Here is an 18,419-nt window from a genome sequence, read left to right as displayed (position 1 = left end):
GTATCTGGGGATTGTGGGATCTTTATGAAATATATGGGGAGTGTGGGAGTTTGTAAGCATGTCTGGGTCCAGAAGGGCAACAGGGGTCCTAAGAATCAGGCGCAGATGGATTTCATTAGGGAGGGTTTGTTGTGGGGGCGTCTGTGGGTACAACTCAAGAGGGAGTGGTTATCAGGGTCCCAGAGTAAGGGAAAGATTTCTCCAAGAATCAGAGTGAAACACAGCACACTGACCTGCAGCCCAAAGGCTTCCACTGGCACTGTCCTTGGGAAGATAAAGCTGCCACATTCTTGCTGCCAGGCCAGTGGCCTCTCCCTGTTTAATCCAAGATAACAGAGTCACAGAGTCACGGGGCAGCTGGGGAGCTGAGGGGCAAGGTCCTTGAAACCTGCTGTGGAACACGGATCTTTCTCCAGTGCAGAGGGGCCACGGGGCCCTGGGAAGGGAGTTGGAGGATTACAGCCCTGGTCATGGCAGGGAGACGCAGGAACTGGAGGAAGGAAGAGCTGTGTTCATCCCCACAGGGTGCCCCTCTGCTCAGGAATTCATGCAATAGAATGGGGTGAGCTAATGAGGTCACATTTAGGGAAAGGAGTCTTTCTGTCCACCCAACACACATCTCATCCTATGCACACACTTCTCCCTTTCCCCATTGTCTTCTCTAAGACGGGAATCTAATGCTTCTCTAAGACGGGAATCTAATGCTTCCCCAGGCGGGTGATTGAGGGAGAGGAGGGGTTGGTCTGTTTGTGTCTCTCCTTTCTCCCCTCCCTCAAGTCTTCTGCCTGCCTTTCTGCTGCTCTGTTCAGACTCTCACTTCCTGCAGTTCTGCGGTCAGTTTGCCCCACACGAGACCCAAGGATCTGGGTCTGTGAATAATACTCAAGCCAACATCATTGCCAAGTGAGAAATCTTAGACCCCAGGACCTTTTTTCCATGGAGGGGCCTGGGCACAGAGACAAACTCTTCTTTTTGCAGAGTTTAGGGTCTTTTATTGGCCAGGTGGGTCTGCTGAGCCTCAGACAGCGACCCCATAGTCAGCCAGATGTGTTTCTGGGTGGACTTGCGCTTGCCCTTCCACAGGTGGGCAAGCAGAGTGGTCTCCATGAAGGGCCCTTGGCTCTGCCCCTCAGCTGGTCCTGCTCAGCTCCCTTCTCACGATAAAGACCACCCCAAGGACAAACAAGACCCCTGCATACATCAGTCTCCCAGAGTGAAGACCATAAAAATGGCCTAATACTTCATTGATTCATTCATTCATTCATTTATTTATTTTGAGACAGAGTCTCGTTCTGTCTCCCAGGCTGGAGTGCAGTGGTGCGATCTCAGCTCACTGCAACCTCTGTCTCCTGAGTTCAAGCAATTCTCCTGCCTCAACCTCTGGAGTAGCTGGGACTACAGGCATGTGCCACCACTCCTGGGTCATTTTTTTGTATTTTTAGTAGAGACGGGGTTTCACCATGTTGGTCAGGCCGTCTTGAACTCTTGACTTCATATGATCTGCCCACCTCGGCCTCCCAAAGTGCCGGGATTACAAGCATAAGTCACCGCGCCTGGCCATATATCATTTACTTTTAATTACTTATTTAATGTTTACTACACTCCCATTTTAGCAATACTAATATTTCATTTAATGTTGCTATTATTATTTACTGTTATTGAGACAGAAGCTTTGTCTGTGTTAGATGCTGATCTCATGTAATGTGACTCTTATAATTGTGCTTAGGATTCCACGGGACATGAGTGAATAAACGACTGAACATTGTGCATAAACAGCCAATTTATATATTCATAAGATTAAGACATTTTGTATTCCTCATCCGTTATGCAAAACAAAGACTAGACACTGTGGAGTCATCTCTCGTGAGAACAAACGGACAGACAGCTGGGAAGCACACCAGCCACCAGCTGGGAGTCTTAAAAACAGCAATCCAGTCTCCAAATCCAGGAGAGGGTTCAAATCATAGAAAAGCTGCAGAGCCACCGGGTCTCAGAGTTTCCCGCGGGAACGCTGGGACTCGCTACCAATCCCATGAGCGCACCTGGGGATTTTAACGTCTGGTGGGATGGTGGATTCCGAGTGTGGTTGGACAGGGCTGGAGTGCCCTGAAAGGCAGGCTTGAATGCTCTCCTGCCGGTGAGAAAACTGGAAGCGGATTCTGGGCGGGAGCTGTGGCCAGCGAGAGGCGGGTCTTGGATAGTGGGGAGAGGCCAGAGTGGGGAGGGTGGGAGCCACCGTGAGGTGGGGTTTGGGCAATGGGAAAGGGGTGCAAGAGGGTCGGGTGGGAGGGTGGAACTGCTGTGGGGCGGAGCCTGGGCATTGGGAAGGGGCGGGGTAGGAAGGGTAGACGCCGCCGTGGGGGCGGGGCCTGGACAGTGGCAAGGGGCCAGGGTTGGGCGAGTGGAAGCTACCATGAGGTGGGGTCTGGGCAATGGGAAAGGGTGGAACTACTGTGGGGGCGGGGCCTGGACAGTGGGGACGGGGCGGGGTGAGAAGGGTGGAAGCTGCCCTGGGGTGGGGTCTGGGCAATGGGAAAGGGGTGGAAGAGGGCGGGGTGGGAGGGTGGAGCTACTGTGGGGGTGGGGCCTGGACAGTGGGGAGGGGGCGGGGTGAGAAGGGTGGAAGCTGCCCTGGGGCGGGGTCTGGGCAATGGGAAAGGGGTGGAAGAGGGCGGCGGGATGGGAGGGTGGAAGCTGCTATAGTGCAGTCTGGGCTGTGGGAAGCGGGCAGGGCCGGGAAAGGAGCAGGTCTGGGCTCTACTCCTCTTGGCCCCAGGTCATTTTCTGCTATGCCAGCCTTTCTCTCCACTAAGACTGGATCAACAGCATTGCACTGCTAAAATAAAATTTCAGCTAATTGAAATTAGGCGGGGATGCTTCCTGCTTATTTTCAGTTAATCCAACATTTCAAACAATTTAACGCAAAAGAACAGAGTTGTACTGGGCCACTTAATTGAAGGCTAAGGTTTTTTTACTCTTACATTGAAAACGATTTAAGTGAAAAACTCATTTTGTTTGCAGGTGGAGACAGGCATCCTACCATTAAGAGGATCACAACTCAGCTCAGGGTATCAGGAGGGGTGCAGGGGCATCAGCGGATGGTCCCTGTGGGGCAGTGGTTTCATCCTGGAACTGGCAATTAGAACCGTTTAATTAATCCGGGACCTGATTTGTCTGTTTAGAGGATGAAACAAAGGTGAAATTTCTACTTGTGCTGTGTTCAGTTTCATAGTGACAACTATCAGAACATCGTTTCCATTTCTACTTGCCAGGCACCGGGATGGAAGAAAGAGAACTCTGGGCTTAGGTCCAGGGACGTTTCAAGGACCCTGGACCAGGGTATGTGGAGGAAGGGTATCTGGTAATTTAGGTCGCCAACCATTCCCTTAAACATAAAGAATACTTTTTAAAATAGAGGAATTATAGGAAAAATCTCAGAGATAAATTTCTGGGTTACCTTTGGTATTTTGGAGTATTTTGTGTTGTAGATCAAGAAGCTTTCAGATGCATTTTGGAAGATAAAATGATAGTTTGGAGTGTTACCTTGTATGATATCGGGGTCTCATTGGAGCATGTGCATCACTAATGCCTTGTTTCCTTATATTTCAATTGTTGATCTATTACACAATTGTAAGGGAATTTTAAATGTATATGGCTTTGAAATAAACTTGGTGCATCTAATTTTTTCAATTAGCTGAAATTCTCTTTTAGCAGTTAATGATGTCTCTTATGTGTGACAGGAACATTCAGTACACCCACAGTGAAGACTGAGTGCCCTTCAAAGCTTTTTTCTTTTGTTTTTTGTTTTTTGAGACAGGCTCTGTCGCCCAGGCTGGAGTGGTGTGATCATAGCTCACTGCAATCTCAAACTCACTTCAGCCTCCTGAATAGCTGGGACTATAGACATGCATCACCACACCTGGATGATTTCTAAATTTTTTTGTATAGATGGGGTCTTACTATGTTGCCCAGGCTGGATTCAGTGCCAAGTCTCAAAGGCCAAGGTACCAGGGCAAGTTTAAAGTTTGTCATATTCCAATTTTCAAATATATGTGTATTCATTATTTTTGAGTTTCACTTGGTGTTGTGTGTTGACAATGTAGAAGCTGATTTTGACCCTCTAATCCTAGCAAATAGCAAAGGTTAAGTCTCCCCCCTCCATCCTTTCTTCTTTTTTTTTTTTTTGTTTTTGTTTTTTTAGATGGAGTCTTGCTCTTTCGCCCAGGCTGGAGTGCAGTGGCAGGATCTCGGCTCACTGCAGCCTCCGCCTCCCGGGTTCAAGTGATTCTTCTGCCTCAGCCTCCCTAGTAACTGGGATAACAGGCGCTGCCACCACGCCTGGCTAATTTTTGTATTTTTAGTAGAGACAGGGTTTCACCATGTTGGCCAGGCTTGTCTTGAACTCCTGACCTCAGGTGATCCACCTGCCTCGGCCTCCCAAAGTGAAGTGCTGGGATTACAGGCATGAACCATCGTGCCCGGCCAGAAATATCCTTTTTAAATCTCTTGTGAATATGTTGATTTTGCTTCAATGAAAATTTTATAAGCATTTAAACTCTGCATATACAAAATGGATTCAAGGCTTTCATCTATAATCAGATTCACCCCTACTATTCTCAATTTAATGAAAAGATCCAAAATCAAATCATTTCTTTGCTTGGAATTATGGAAGTCCATGCTGAAACTGTTTTCTTGGCAACATAGGTACTTAGCAATATTGCATAACACAGAGCTGTCTACCTTGCAAAAGTCCCCAAATCTATCCTAGACACCATATCTTTTGAAACTGTGTAGATGTAGTTGTGAAATATGCTATTTTTCCTGTCTAAACAATTGTATTTTCAATTAATCACCACTTTTCCGTTGATGAAATCTTCCACATGTGGGGATGTGAGAGGCAAACATACTTCAAAGTAGAGGTAAATTCACAGATGTTGACATAAAGAATTATTGCTAGTAGATACGATGCATTTAATATTTGATAATCTAGTTTTACTTTGTATAGGGTTCATATGAAGGAGAATATCCAGCCAGCATGGTAGCTCATGCCTGTAATCCCAGCACTCTGGGAGGCCAAAGCAGGTGGATCACTTGAGGTCAGGAGTTTGAGACCACCCTGGCCAATGTGGTGAAACCCCATCTCTACTAAAAATACAAAAAAAATTAGCTGGGCATAGTGGCGTGCACCTGTAATCCCGGTTACTTGGGAGGTTGAGACAGGAGAATTGCTTGAACCCAGGAGGCAGAGGTTGCAATGAGCCAAGATCGCACCATTGCACTCCAGCCTGAGTGACAGAGGGAGACTCTGTCTCAAAAAAAAAAAAAAAAAAAAAAAATCCTATCAAATACACTTAAAATCTTGCAAAATTAATTACCCTTGAGGTGAATATAAATGTAAATGTTTTCTGAAGACGATTTTACAGGCTTTTTTTCTACAACAGATTAAAATAAGTACTTAGAAAACAATTTTTATTTAAATATTGTAATCTGTGTTCTTTGGTTTCTCTTCTATTTCTTCAAGTACTTTTGGAATGCGTGTAAAGTGAATTTCAACTTACACTATATGTAGAAATTATTGACATAAGCATATTATGATGACAAAGTTTATCTCAAAGGTATTTGAGGCTGTGTCATCTCAAGAGTGGAATGGGATAAAGGAAGAACAATGGAATTTATTTCTATTTGTAAAAAGTTACTGCTTTTTAAAAAGCAAGTTATTGACCTAACTAATACATAGGCCTTATCCCTGCTCTGGAACCGAAGTTGACACTGTCCTTCCTGGGTGCGCAGGGAATAGAAATGGAAAGGAGGTTCTGCTGATCAGCATGGAATTGTACACTCCCTGCTAAGCTCAAGTTTTGCATTTTCACATTCTAGTTTGCATCTCATTCAGTTACAGCATTTCTTTAAATGCTTAATTTTAATTGCAGAAACGTTCCTGGATCCGAACACTGCCCCCCGACAACCTAGAGAGATCCCAGCTCCCAGCCCACTGAGTGGCTTCAGCCTCGCTGGTAGGTCTCTCCTCTAAAGCTCTGGAAACAGACTCCTGGGAGTGAGAGGGAGGGAAGCGCGGGCGCCGCCCCCTTTCCCCAAGCCCCCTGCCCACTTCATCCCTCAGGCACCTCCGAACTCCTGGCCCCTCTGCACCAGGCGCCTGCCCTGGGCCCCACCTACAGGGGACCCAGCTCTTCTAGCAGCTGCTGGAAGCTGATCACCTGCAGTGAAGGCCTCACACGCGAGTTTCCCTCTGTTTAGGTTAAACTTGAGCTTCCCAGGCTCCTGCACATCCATACTCAATTTGCAGGCGTCCTCAGAGACATACATGTATATATGCGTGATTGTAGTTCACTGCAGCCTGGACCTCCTGGGCTCAAGCGATCCTCCCACCTCAGCCTCCTGAGTAGCTGGGACCACCAGTGTGTACCACCACGTTTAAATAATTTTTTTAATATATATTTAGTAGACAGGAGGTCTCACTGTGTTGCCTGAGCTAGTCTCAAATTCCTGGGCTCAAGTGATCCTCCCGCTTGGGCTGGGATTACAGCCCACGAAGTGCTGGGATTACAGGCGTGAGCCATCACTCTGGGTCCTATAGACCTTAATATCCCCTCATGGCTCTCTCATTCCCAAGTAAATTCAGAGGTGTCCATGAGAGGTCAGGGGTCACTTCCCATTGAACCACACAGACAGGTCCTGCTTGCAATATTTCTGCCTTCAGGCCATGTAGACAGTTTTCACGCCATTTCCTGCTTGAAACCCTTTACTCACTTCCCATCCTGTGCCTTGTAAGGTCCTCACCCGCGAGGTGCATTCACCCTTTGGGTCCCCTGAGCCTCGCCCTTCATTGCGTCTGCACAGCAGCACCGCAGCTCCGGTGCAAGAGAGTCCTCGCCCTGGTCCTGGGATTCCACAGATCCCACCCCTCCCCTGAGACACCCACCCATCTTGCTCTCATTGAGCCTTGCCCTCTATCCTGCCGGCCTCCCCCTCATAAGCATGGCTTTCTCTGACCCAGCGTTGAAGGAGGTGACTTGGGCCTGTCTGTTTACCTCCAATGTTCTTTTGTCCCTGATTCCACTCCACTAGAAAATGTGCTTTCAGTAGGTGGGCATCTTATTCCATCCCCTTCCCTGTAAATATGTGGCCAAAGGGGATCAGGAGAAAGAGAGAGGAAACAGAAAAACAGAAGGAGTGAAAAGGACGAGTGAGAACCATGAACAGATGGCAACGCAGAGGATGGGTGGGGAATTTGCAGACAGACACTGAGAGTGAAAGACAAAGCTGAGAAAGTGTGGGACAGGGAGCAACTGGAGAAATGTAGAGAAAAGCTGGGTCTCCAGAGAGAGATGAAGGACAGCAAGATAGGGAGAGGGGCAGAAAGGGGGAGGCTCCTCAGACAGAGAGTGGGGGAGAGGAGGAGTGATTTGGAGCCAGGGCAGACAACAATATGGTGCTGGGACAGCGAGACGGGACAGCTGGTGACAAGGAGAGCAGAGGGAGAACCACAGTATGGGGAGGCTTGGGATCTAGGGGTGCCAGAGAGTGGGGACAAGGGGTGTAACAGGGAAGAGGGAATTTAATAGGGGGAACAGAGAGGGAGCAAAGATGAGGGAAGAAAGAGGCAGAAATATGTGGAGATAGGGATTGGGACAATGAAAAGATTGGGCAGAAAGAGGAATAAGAGGTGGAAGAAGTTGGAGGAATGGAGCAGAACAGGCGGAAGAGAAGGAATGGAGGAAAGAAGGGGAGAAAGAGCAGGAGAGGAGAGGGGCTCAAAATAAGGAGCAGAAACCTGGGGGGAAACAGAAAAAAAAGAGCCAGGGAGGGAAGGTGAGGATGAGATATGTACAGAATGAGAGAGGGAAACACACAGGAAGGAAGAAGCAGGGGACCTTGGTTCAGGTGAGTGGTGAGTTGATTGAATATGGGTAATTTAGTTGTGACATGTTGATTTCTGTCTTTATAATCTAACAGATTTTAAATATGCTTAAAATACACAGATAAAGATGAGAATTGCAAAACTTGTCTATAAGGCTATGAATTTTATAATTATGGCATCAGAGGTTAGCTTCCACTTGTAACCTTTTTAGCCAGAGGGCAGTGACTTGACTCATTCATTTGTGGGCCACCCTCTTCCTCCCTTTCCCTGGGATGGGGTTGGGTAGGGGCGAGAATATGAGTTAATGTAATACTGATTACATAATATTTAGTATTATATGATGCTGATTATAGTCAATATGATAGTGAACACTCAACACAGAAAACTCATCACCGAAATGTGGAGGAACTTCTTCCCACCAGCAATGCATTTTCCATCCGACACTAACTGGGTGACCTTATAGTTCAACTCAATTCTGACACGGTCCAGCTAGAATTAGGATCAGATGCTGTTTACTGGTTGGTCAGTTCCACAGGGCTGCCCCCCACTTCAAATGCCGGTCACAAGTCGCAGGTTGAGACCTGAACTTCTGGGCGACCAACTGTAAATTGGGGATTCACTTGACCCCCTCGTCAGGTTATAGTAATTTGCCACGGTCATTCACCGAACTCAGGACAACACTTAGTTTACTCATTTGTTATAAAGTATGTTGCAGAGGACACAGATGAACAGCCAGATGGAAAAGCTGTGCTAACTAGTTACTCAAACCCAAGGAAAGTGTTAGGGAAGCACATTGACCAGGTCAGTCAGAGCGTACAGCATATGAAGCAAGGGCAGTCTTGTGCGACTGAGCCCTCGAGCTGTGGTGTCTGATTCTGTTTTGTAGACAGTGTCAGAATTGAGTAAAACGGCAGGACTCCCTACCTGGGAGTCTGCTGGAGAACCTGTCATTGTGGGGAAAATGACACACATTTTGGTGACTAGAGGTAAAATATTCTGTGTTGAGTGTCAGAGTAGTATGAACGATTTTTTTCCTCTCTGAACAGATCTCCAACGCATAATAAAGCCTTTTTTTCTTCTACTCTTCCATCTTTAAGACAAAAAAATACTTTCAACTACATTTCCGTCTGTAATAAGTACCTATTTATGCTCTATTTAAGAGCATAATATTCTAAAACCTAGTTTTACTTTGTCTTCAATTCTTGCTTGAACCTTTGAATTGTTGCTTGAATCTGGCTTTCACATCCAGCATTCCACTGATTCTTCCTTTTTCAGTCATCAGTGACCTCCCCATTCCTAAATGCCGTAATTCATGTCCTGTCCTCATCTTTTTCTTCCTATCGGTAGCATGTAGCACAGCTGATCACTTCCTCTTCTGTTGTCTTGGCTTTTATGACACCCCGTTAACCTTTACAAATCTATTCAATCTTCTTGCCACTCTGATCACTTTCTGCTTTCCTCTTCTGGTGTCTCCAGAACTTTCTGTTCTCTGAATGTGCAAGTGCTCATGGCTCAGTCCTTACACCTCTTCTTGTCTCCGTCCACACCCACTGCCTTTCCTTACTGTCTCATCTCATGGCTTTATGCCCCACCTATTAATACACAGCCCCATGTCCCCTGCAGACCCTCCTCTGAGGTCTAGAATCCTGTGTCTAGTTGTCTCCAAAACACTCTACAGGGGTGTCCCAACAGGCATCTCCATCTTCATATGTCTAAAAGTGACTTCCTGGCCGGGCATAGTGGCTCACGCCTGTAATCCCAGCACTTTGGGAGGCCGAGGCAGGTGGATCACCTGAGGTCAGGAGTTTGAGACCAGCCTGGCCAACATGGAGAAACCCTGTCTCTACTAAAAATACAAAAAATTAACCGGGCGTGGTGGCCGGCGCCTGTAATCCCAGCTACTCAGGAGGCTGAGGCAGGAGAATCGCTTGAACCCAGGAGGCGGAGGCTGCAGTGAGCCGAGATCACGCTACTGCACTTCAGCCTGGGCAACAAGAGTGAAACTCTGTCTCAAAAATAAATAAATAAATTAATTAATTAAATAAAAGTGACTTCCCAAACTCCTCCAAACATGTTCACCCCTGCAGTCTTGCACATCTCAGCTGAGGGCAACCCTGTACTTCCTGGGGCTCAGCTGAACTTCTTGTCGTGTTTAAAATATGTAAGATACTACGTTGTAAGTGTGTTACTTTGTAAAATGAAGAAAAAATTAAGCATTTACTTAAAACAGGTGAGGAAATACGTGGTTTCATAAATTCTTTTGACGTATGGGAGAAAGAATGTTTGAAGACCTCTCCGTGCGTGATCTGCCCCCTCAGGACCTCTCGGACGTCATCTCCTTCCTGTGTCCTCCCAGCCCCCTCTGCTCCAGCCACACAGGCCCCTTTCCTTTTCCTGGAGCCAAGGTTGCTCCTGCCTCAAGGCTTCCATGTGGGCTGGCCCTCTGCCTAGAACTCTCTGGCCTCTCAGCTGCAAGTGACAAGCAGCCTTTCTTCCTGAGGTCTTTGTTCTGACATCACTTCCTCCGTGGAAACCTTTGTGATGTCCCACAGCCTCCTATTTGACATTGCAGCCCCACCTTCACCCCCACCTCTGGTCCATGTTGCCTGTTCTGTGTGATTCTTTTTGCTCCTTCAATATCCAGTCTGGATGCTGGTGAGAACAAGTCCCCAACAGGAGAGCAGAGCCAGAAGGTGGGGCTGTGCTGGGCTCGCCCCCTCAGTGGAGCTCAACCCTGGCTTCATATTAGAGTGCCCAGGCGTTTTGCAGAAACATCTCTTGTACCCACTTGACGTATTTTCATTTCAGTGTTTTAGAGCCCAGCTGAGTAATATTTAAAGTTGACTCTATTCTGTAGCCAGCATAGTACCAATCCCTGTCTTTTGTTTCTGAAGGCTGAGCTCAGCCTGGGATCCACAGAGAGGTGAGGGGGCTGTGTTCTGCATGGAGTTTGGTCAGGGCTGGGTCTGTGTCCTAAAGGGGAGCTCAGTCCAGCCCAGCTCCCCACCGCTGCAGTGTGTGTGTGGGCTTCTCCAGGAGGAGAGCGGGTTCTGAAGTAAGGGGTCAGAAACTTTCTTCCTGTAGGAGTTTCTCATCCCCGTATTCCCCCTGGTGCAGTGGGGCGCAGAGGACCATCTTTCCACAGGGTGAGATCTTCTGTGCGTGTGATTGTGGCACATGAAGGGGATGTATAGATTGTCAGCCCCAAGCAGCATATTTTGGATATTCAGTATTGATTTCTAAAGACTCTTTTATGTTACCCAAGGAAGAAGTCTGGAAGAAGAGGAAGAGGAAAGAAAAGGAGTCAGGGATGGCCCTTACTCAGGTAAAGTGATATTCCTGGTGGATTGTTCTTTTATTTCTTCCTGAAATGCCTGGCATTGGCACTGCGAGTCTTCTCTGAGTCTGAAGCATCCTGCCTGACATGTTTGCTGGCACTCACCCGTGCCTTCCCTCAGTCCCTCTTATCTCGTTTAGATTCCATCTCCCGCGACCGAGTGACATGAGCTTGGGAAGAGGCTGCACTGGGCATGGTCCTGGGAAGGGCTCACACCCAGACATGGATGGAGACGGGGTGAGGGTCCCATGGTGTCAGTGCTGTTGGGCAGCAGGGATTGTTCAGGGGCCACATCTGGATGCACTGTCAGCTCTGTGTAAACCGTGATAAGAGAAGCTGCCCATGAAGTCAGGTATTACTGTGCACACGTACCTGCTCACTGGCATAGAATAAGAACACTACGGGGAAAGCTTTCCTGCCTCATTGGTAACTTCATTTGAAGCCGAACAAGTCAGTCATTGGGTTTCCAACTCCAAACTCATAAAGACTGGGAACGGAATGGAAAGTTGAGACACTGACATTGGAGATAGATGATCCTTTCATTCCATCATCCATTTTAATGTATGACATCAATGTAAATGTGTAACAACACAAGATTCATTAAACTAGTGTCAGAAACTATCCCACGGAGACTGTGATGTTCTTACAAGAACCTTTGTCCCTCGGGTATTGTAGGTGAGAATGGCATATGAGCAGAACAACCTTGCCATTAGAGAGAATGGAACTGTATTTTTGTTTTACCAGTTATGAGTCAACATTTTGTTTCTTTTATTTTAAACATGGCATCATGTATATATTTGTTTTATAGTGAAACGATACATTTATGCACCAAGAGGTAAAGCATCCCTTTTCCTGTCCAGCCTTCCACCCTCCCTCATATCTTAGTGGGGAGCCACTGTTCTCAATTCTGTGAGAAGGGTCAGTGCAAGTCCTGTAGAAATGTATTTTGACATCATTATGAGATTTAAACAAATTCCTCAGTGAATGTTTGGTTGTGATATGTTAACCTGCAAGTTTTGAACATTGACATGTTTTCGTGTTAGGAAACAGGAGCTCACTTTTCTACATCCTTGTTGGAGCATTCTGGGAATGAAGACAGGTGGATCTTTTAACTTTCTTACTTTTATAAAGAATGCCACACAGGGTGCTGCACGGTGGCTCACACCTGTAATCCCAGCACTTGTGGAGGCCAAGGTGGGAGGATCATTTGAGCCCCAGAGATTGAGGCTGCAGCGAGCCATGATAGTGCCACTGCACTTCAGCCTGAGTGATGGAACAAGACCTTGTCTCAAAAAAAAAAAAAAAAAAAAAAAAGGTGCTGCCCTGGCTGCCTGTGACCATGTCGACTTCACTACAGATCGTGGCGGGTTCCTCCAGGCTGGGTGATTGGAAGAGTGATCTCTTCTAGGATGGTGCATTTCCTGTGTTGCTAGATCTGGCAAGGTTCTATCCCTCCCCCAGGTGCAGAGGTGCCCTCTCCCACCAGTGCCACGTCAGATTTCCCCCTCGTTAAGCAAACTTGCCACTGTGTTCATTTGATATTATGAAAATCTGGGGATAATGCAACCCATTTTATTTTCATTTTCTTATTCCTTGTGAGTCTGAGTGGGTTGCATTACTTTGTGGATGCGTATATAGGAAATGAATTTTTATACTTTGCTCCATTTTCCGTTCCTGGAATTCAGGAGCTATGTTGTATTCTGCGGTTTATTTTCTTTTTAACTTTTACTACGTTTTTTGAGACAGGGTCTCACTCTGTTGCTGGAGCGAGGCTGGAGCACAGAGGCTCTGTCACTGACATGCAGGTTCAGTTGCTCGCTGCTTGCAGAGTCCAGTTAACAAGAGCAAGGTCTGGTAGAAAGACAGTGACTTTTTATTCCAAAGCTAGCTTTGGGGAAGAAGTACAGGCTTCCTGCCTTAAGGTACTATGTTGCTTTTGGAGCAGAAAGCAGGCGCTTTTAAAAGGCAGGCTTGGCATGAATGGCACTAAGGAGAGGAAGCAAGCAGGTGGGGGTCCCCCTTACTTGCTTCTGTGCCTTATGTACCGGGGGGTTGAGCTGACAGCCACTGGTGCCTTTGTGGGCAGAACTAGGTTGTAAAAGTGGCTGAAACTCTCCGGGTGGGAGAGAGTTTTGTAGCAGGACTTTGGGTTGTAGATTGATTTCTGTTTCTCGAGGTAACCTGGCAAGTGAGATTCCCCTCTGGAGCTCGAAGCACATAGTTAGATGAACTTGCCCTGTAGAGAGTATCTGGTGAAGGGGAGGTAAAAGGTTATAAGTGTATTTCTGAAGGGCTAAGTAGGAAGTAGGGAACAGGGAAAAATGGAGAAAAGAGAAAATAAGAGAAAAAAATAATAACTCACTCCCTTTTTCTTAGAAAAATGAGGGTACTCGGTTATAGTACAGTCATGACTCCCTGTAGCCTTGACCCCCTTGGCCCAAGCAGTTGTCCCACTTCAGTCTCCTGAGTAGCTGGGACCACAGTTGTGTGCTGCCACACCCAGCTAATTTTTTATGTTTTTGTTTTTTGTAGAGACAGGGTCTCACTATGTTGCCCAGGCTGGTTTCAAACTCCTGGGCCCAAGCCATCCTCCTGACTGTGCCTCCTAAAGTGCTGGGATTATGGGCATGAGCCATCGTGCCTGGCTTGGTTTAATTCTTTATATACGCACTGTTGTCTTCCTTTCAATTACACATTATTCTACTGTAAAAATGATCTTTCTTTGCTTACCCCTTTCTCAATTATTCGTTCAGTTTATCTTGTTTTGGAAGGCCTTACGAAATGAAATGGTATGCTTTATCTTTATCTACCAGTGGATTGTTCACATGGCCTTTGTCTTTGACCCAGTTCCTGGCATATACAGCTCCTAAAATCTATAGAATTTCCAAAGTCTTGTCTTTTTGCGTGCTGATGTATTGACTGATAGCTGGCAGCCTCCAACAAGCTTCAGGATGGGGCCTGGGTCACCAGAATATCCAAGGCAAGATTGGAAGATTGGGGCTTTAAACTCTACTCCTCAGCTACCAGGGAGGGGGAGAGGTGACGAAGGTTAAGTTGATCACCAGTGGCCAATGGTTTAATCATGCCTACTTCATGAAGTTTCTATGAAAACGCAAAAGCACACGGTTCAGAGAGCTTCAGGATAGGTGAACACGTGGAGAATCCTGAGGGTGGCATACTCAGGGAGGGCATGGACGTTCCAGCCCCTTTTCCAATACTTCACTGTATGCATCTCTTCATATGTATTCATTGTAATATCCTTTATAATAAATGGGTAAATGTACATAAAGTGTCTCCCTGAGGTCTGTGAGGTCTAGCAAATTAATTGAACCCAATGAGGGAGTTACAGGAACCCTGCTTAATAGTCAGTCTGTCAAAAGCACAGGAAAAACAACCTGGGGCTTGCTATTGGCACCCGAAGTGGGACTGAACCCTCAACCTGTGGGATTTGCCACTATCTCCAGGTAGATGGTGTTGAAACTGAACTGGGGTTGGAGGACACCGAGGTGGTGTCTGCTGCGCAATTGATTGATTGCTGGTATGGGGGAAAACTACTATACATCTGTTTATTTATTATTTGTTTGTTTGTTTATTGTTTTGAGACAGGGTCTCACTCTGTTGTCCAGGCTGGAGTCCAGTGGTGTGATCACAGCTCACTGCAGCCTTGATCTCTGGGGCTCAAGTGATCCTCCCACCTTAGCCTCTGGAGTAACTGAGACTATAGGCACGCACCACCATGCCCAGCTTGATTTTTTTGTAGAGATGAGGTTTCATTGTATTTCCCAGGCTGGTCTCTTGAGCTCAAGCAGTACTCCTGCCTTGGCCTCCTCAAGTGCTGGGATTATAGCCATGAGCCACTGCACCTGGCCACATCTGATTTTAGAAGCATTTTCTGAGATTATAGTAGGTAAAGCAATTTCATTTTTCCACAGAATGTGTCTCATGGATTTGAATTTTTGTGTGTACATTGGTACATACTTTTATTTGATTCATTTTATACTATTTATTTTAGATTCGGGGGTACACGTGAGGTTTCTTACGTGGGTATATTTTGTGATGTTGAGGTTTAGTCTTCCAAAGATCCCATCACCCAAGTAGTGAACATAGTACCCGATAGATAGTTTTTCAGCCCTTCCCCTCTTCCTTCCTGTTCCTTTTTGGAGTCCCCAGTGTCTATTGTTCTCATCTTTGTGTTCGTGTGCACTCAGTGTTCAGCTTCCACTGTGAGAACATTCGGTATTTGTTTTTCTATTTGTGCATTAATTCGCTAGGAATAATGGCCTCCAGCTGCATCCATGTTGTTGCAAAGGATGTGATTTTTTGTTTTTTTATGGCTGTATAATATTCCATAGGGTATATATCTACCATATTTTCTTTATCTGATCCACTGTTGATGGTCACCTAGGTTGATTCCATGTCTTTGCTATTGTAAATGGTGCTGCAATAAACATATGAATATAGGTGTCTTTTTGATAGAACAATCTATTTTCCTTTGGGTACATATCCAGTAATGGGATTGCTGGGTTGAATTGTAATTCTATTTTTAGTCTTTGAGAAATCTCCAAACTGCTTTCCACATGGTCTGAACAAATTTGCATTCCCATAAGTGTATGAGTGTAAAAGTGTTTCCTTTTCTCTGAAGCCTTGTCAATATTTGTTATTTTTTTTTTTTTACTTTTTAGTAATAGCCATTATGACTGGTATGAAATGGTGTCTCATTATGGTTTTGATTTGCATTCTCTGATGATTGGGGTGTTGAGCATTTTTTTATATGCTTGTTGGCCAGTAGTACGACTTCTTTTGAGAAGTGTCTGTTTATGCTGTTTTCCCACTTTTTAGTGGGGTGATTTGTCTTCTTCTTGTTGATTTGCTTATGTTTCTTATAGATTCTGGATATTAGTCATTTGTCAGATGCGTAGTTTGCAAGTATTTTCTCCCATTCTGTAGATTGTTTACTCTGTTGATAGTTTTTCTGTGTACAAGCTCTTTAATTAAGTTCCACTTGTCTATTTTTTATTTTGCTGCATTTATTATGAGGTCTTCATAAATTCCTTTTATTTGCTGCATTTATTTTGCTGCATATATTATGAGGTCTTCATAAATTCCTTGCTTAGGCCTTGCTTAGGCCAAAGTCTTAGAAGAGTATTTCCTAGGTTTTCTTTTAGGATTTTGGAGGTCTTATATTAAGTATTTAATCCATCTCAAGTTAATTTTTTTATATGGCGAGAGATAGGGGTCCAGTTTCATTATTCTGCATATGTTTAGCCAGTTTTCCCAGCACCACTTATTGAATAGGGTATCCTTTCCTCGTTGTTTATTTTTGTTGATTTTGTTGAAGATCAGTTGGTTGGAGGTGTGGGCCTTTATTTTAGGGGTCTCTGTTCTATTCCACTGGTATATGTGTCTGTTTTTGTACCAGTACCATGCTGTTTTGTTTACTGTAGCCTTGCAATATAGTTTGAAGGCAGGTAATTTGATGCATCCAGCTTTATTCCTTTTGCTTAGGATTGTCTTGGCTCTTTGAGCTCTTTTTTGCTTTCATATACATTTTAGAAGTTTTTTCTAATTCTGTGAAAAGTGATGTTGGTCATTTAATAAGAATACTGTTGAATCTATAGATTGCTTTGGGCAGTTTGGACATTTCATTGATATTGATTCTTTCAGCCCATGAGCATGAAATGCTTTTCCATTTGTTTGTGTTGTCTCTGATTTCTTTCACTGGTATTTTGTAGTTCTCCTCATAGAGATAGTTCACCACCTTGGTTAGACATATTCCTAGGCATTTTTTGAGGGGTGTGGCTATTTTTAATAGGATTGCATTCTTGATGATGTGTTTCTCAGCATGAACATTATTGGTTTTAAGAGTACTGCTGACTGGGCCTGGCGTGGTGGCTCACGCCTGTAATCCCAGCACTTTGGGAGGCCAAGGCAGGCGGATCACCTGAGGTCGGGAGTTCAAGACCAGCCTGACCAACATGGAGAAACCCAGTCTCTACTGAAAATACAAAATTAGCTGGGCGTGGTGGTGCATGCCTGTAATCCCAGCTACTTAGGAAGGCTGAGGCAGGAGAATTGCTTGAACTGGGGAGGCAGAGGTTGTGGTGAGCCAAGATCGCACTCCAGCCTGGGCAACAAGAGCAAAACTCCGTCTCAAAAAAAAAAAAAAAAAAATGAATCCTGCTGATTTTTGTACCTTGATTTTAAATCCTGAGACTTTGCTGAAGTCATTTATCAGGTCTAGGAGTCTTTTACTGGAATCTTTAGGGTTTTTTAGATACAGAATCATATCCTTCTCAAAGAGAGATAATTTGACTTCCTCCTTTTCCTTTTCGTTTGTTGTTTTTGTTGTCGTTGCTAAAAAATAGAGACAGAGTCTCACTATGTTGTTGGTCTCGAACTCCTGGACTCAAACTATCCTCTCACCTTGGCCTCCCACAGTGATGTGATTACAGGTGCAAACTATTTTTGTAGTTTTACAGGCCCTCTTTTTTGTAGATTACAGGCCCTCTTTCTATTTGAATGCCTTCTGTTTCTCTCACCTGATTGCTCTGGCTAGGACTTGTCACAGGCATACTGTTTTACTCTTAGTAGCATCTGTTGATGCACAAAAGTTTTTTGGTTGGATGCAGTCCCTTTTTTTTTTTTTTTTTTTTTTGCTGCTGTTGTGTTTGCTTTTGGTGTCATAGCCAAGAAATCTTTGCCAAATCTAATATTCTGAAGTTTCCTTGATTTGTTGAGCCTTTTTTTTTTTTTTAGATGGAGTTTTGCTCTTGTTGCTCAGGCTGGAGCGCAGTGCAGTGGCACAGTCTCACTGCAACCTCCGCCTCTCGGGTTCAAGAGATTCTCCCGCCTCAGCCATCCAAGTAGCTGGGATTACAGTCATGTGCAACCATGCCTGGCTAATTTTTTGTATTTAGTAGAGACGGGGTTTCACCATGTTGGTCAGGCTGGTCTCGAACTCTCCTGACCTCAGGTGATCTACCTGCCTTGGCCTCCCAAAGTGCGGAGATTATAGGCGTGAGCCACCGTGCCCGAATTGTTGAGCACTTTTATCATGAACTATGTTGAATTTTGTCAAATAACTTTTTTTTGCACCGATTGAGATGAGCATGTGGTTTTTGTCCTTCCCCATGTCAGTGTGGTGTATTACATTGACTTTCTTCTGTTGAACCACTCGTGTCTTCCCAGTGTGTAGTCCAC

General features: G+C 45.3%; 1 protein-coding gene across 4 annotated transcripts in view; it reads left to right on the top strand.

The window, feature by feature from the left end:
- Positions 1–18,419, top strand: part of ZNF160 (zinc finger protein 160) — a 36,912-nt gene that overhangs the window by 6,010 nt on the left and 12,483 nt on the right. For 2 of the 4 annotated variants that reach the window (XM_054466011.2, XM_054466008.2), the window contains exon 2: positions 11,148–11,207. In XM_054466011.2, coding sequence (XP_054321986.1) covers positions 11,148–11,207 — 60 coding nt within the window. Of the gene's footprint in view, positions 1–5,930; positions 6,015–11,147; positions 11,208–11,359; positions 11,572–12,262; positions 12,319–18,419 lie in introns of all 4 variants that reach the window. The other 2 variants (XM_063658353.1, XM_063658352.1) reach the window with 2 other exon arrangements.

Source organism: Pongo pygmaeus, chromosome 20 (genome assembly GCF_028885625.2).
Source record: "Pongo pygmaeus isolate AG05252 chromosome 20, NHGRI_mPonPyg2-v2.0_pri, whole genome shotgun sequence".
NCBI lineage: Eukaryota > Metazoa > Chordata > Mammalia > Primates > Hominidae > Pongo > Pongo pygmaeus.
Note: the sequence above shows the minus strand (reverse complement) of the source record. Positions and strands in the feature narration are given on the sequence as shown.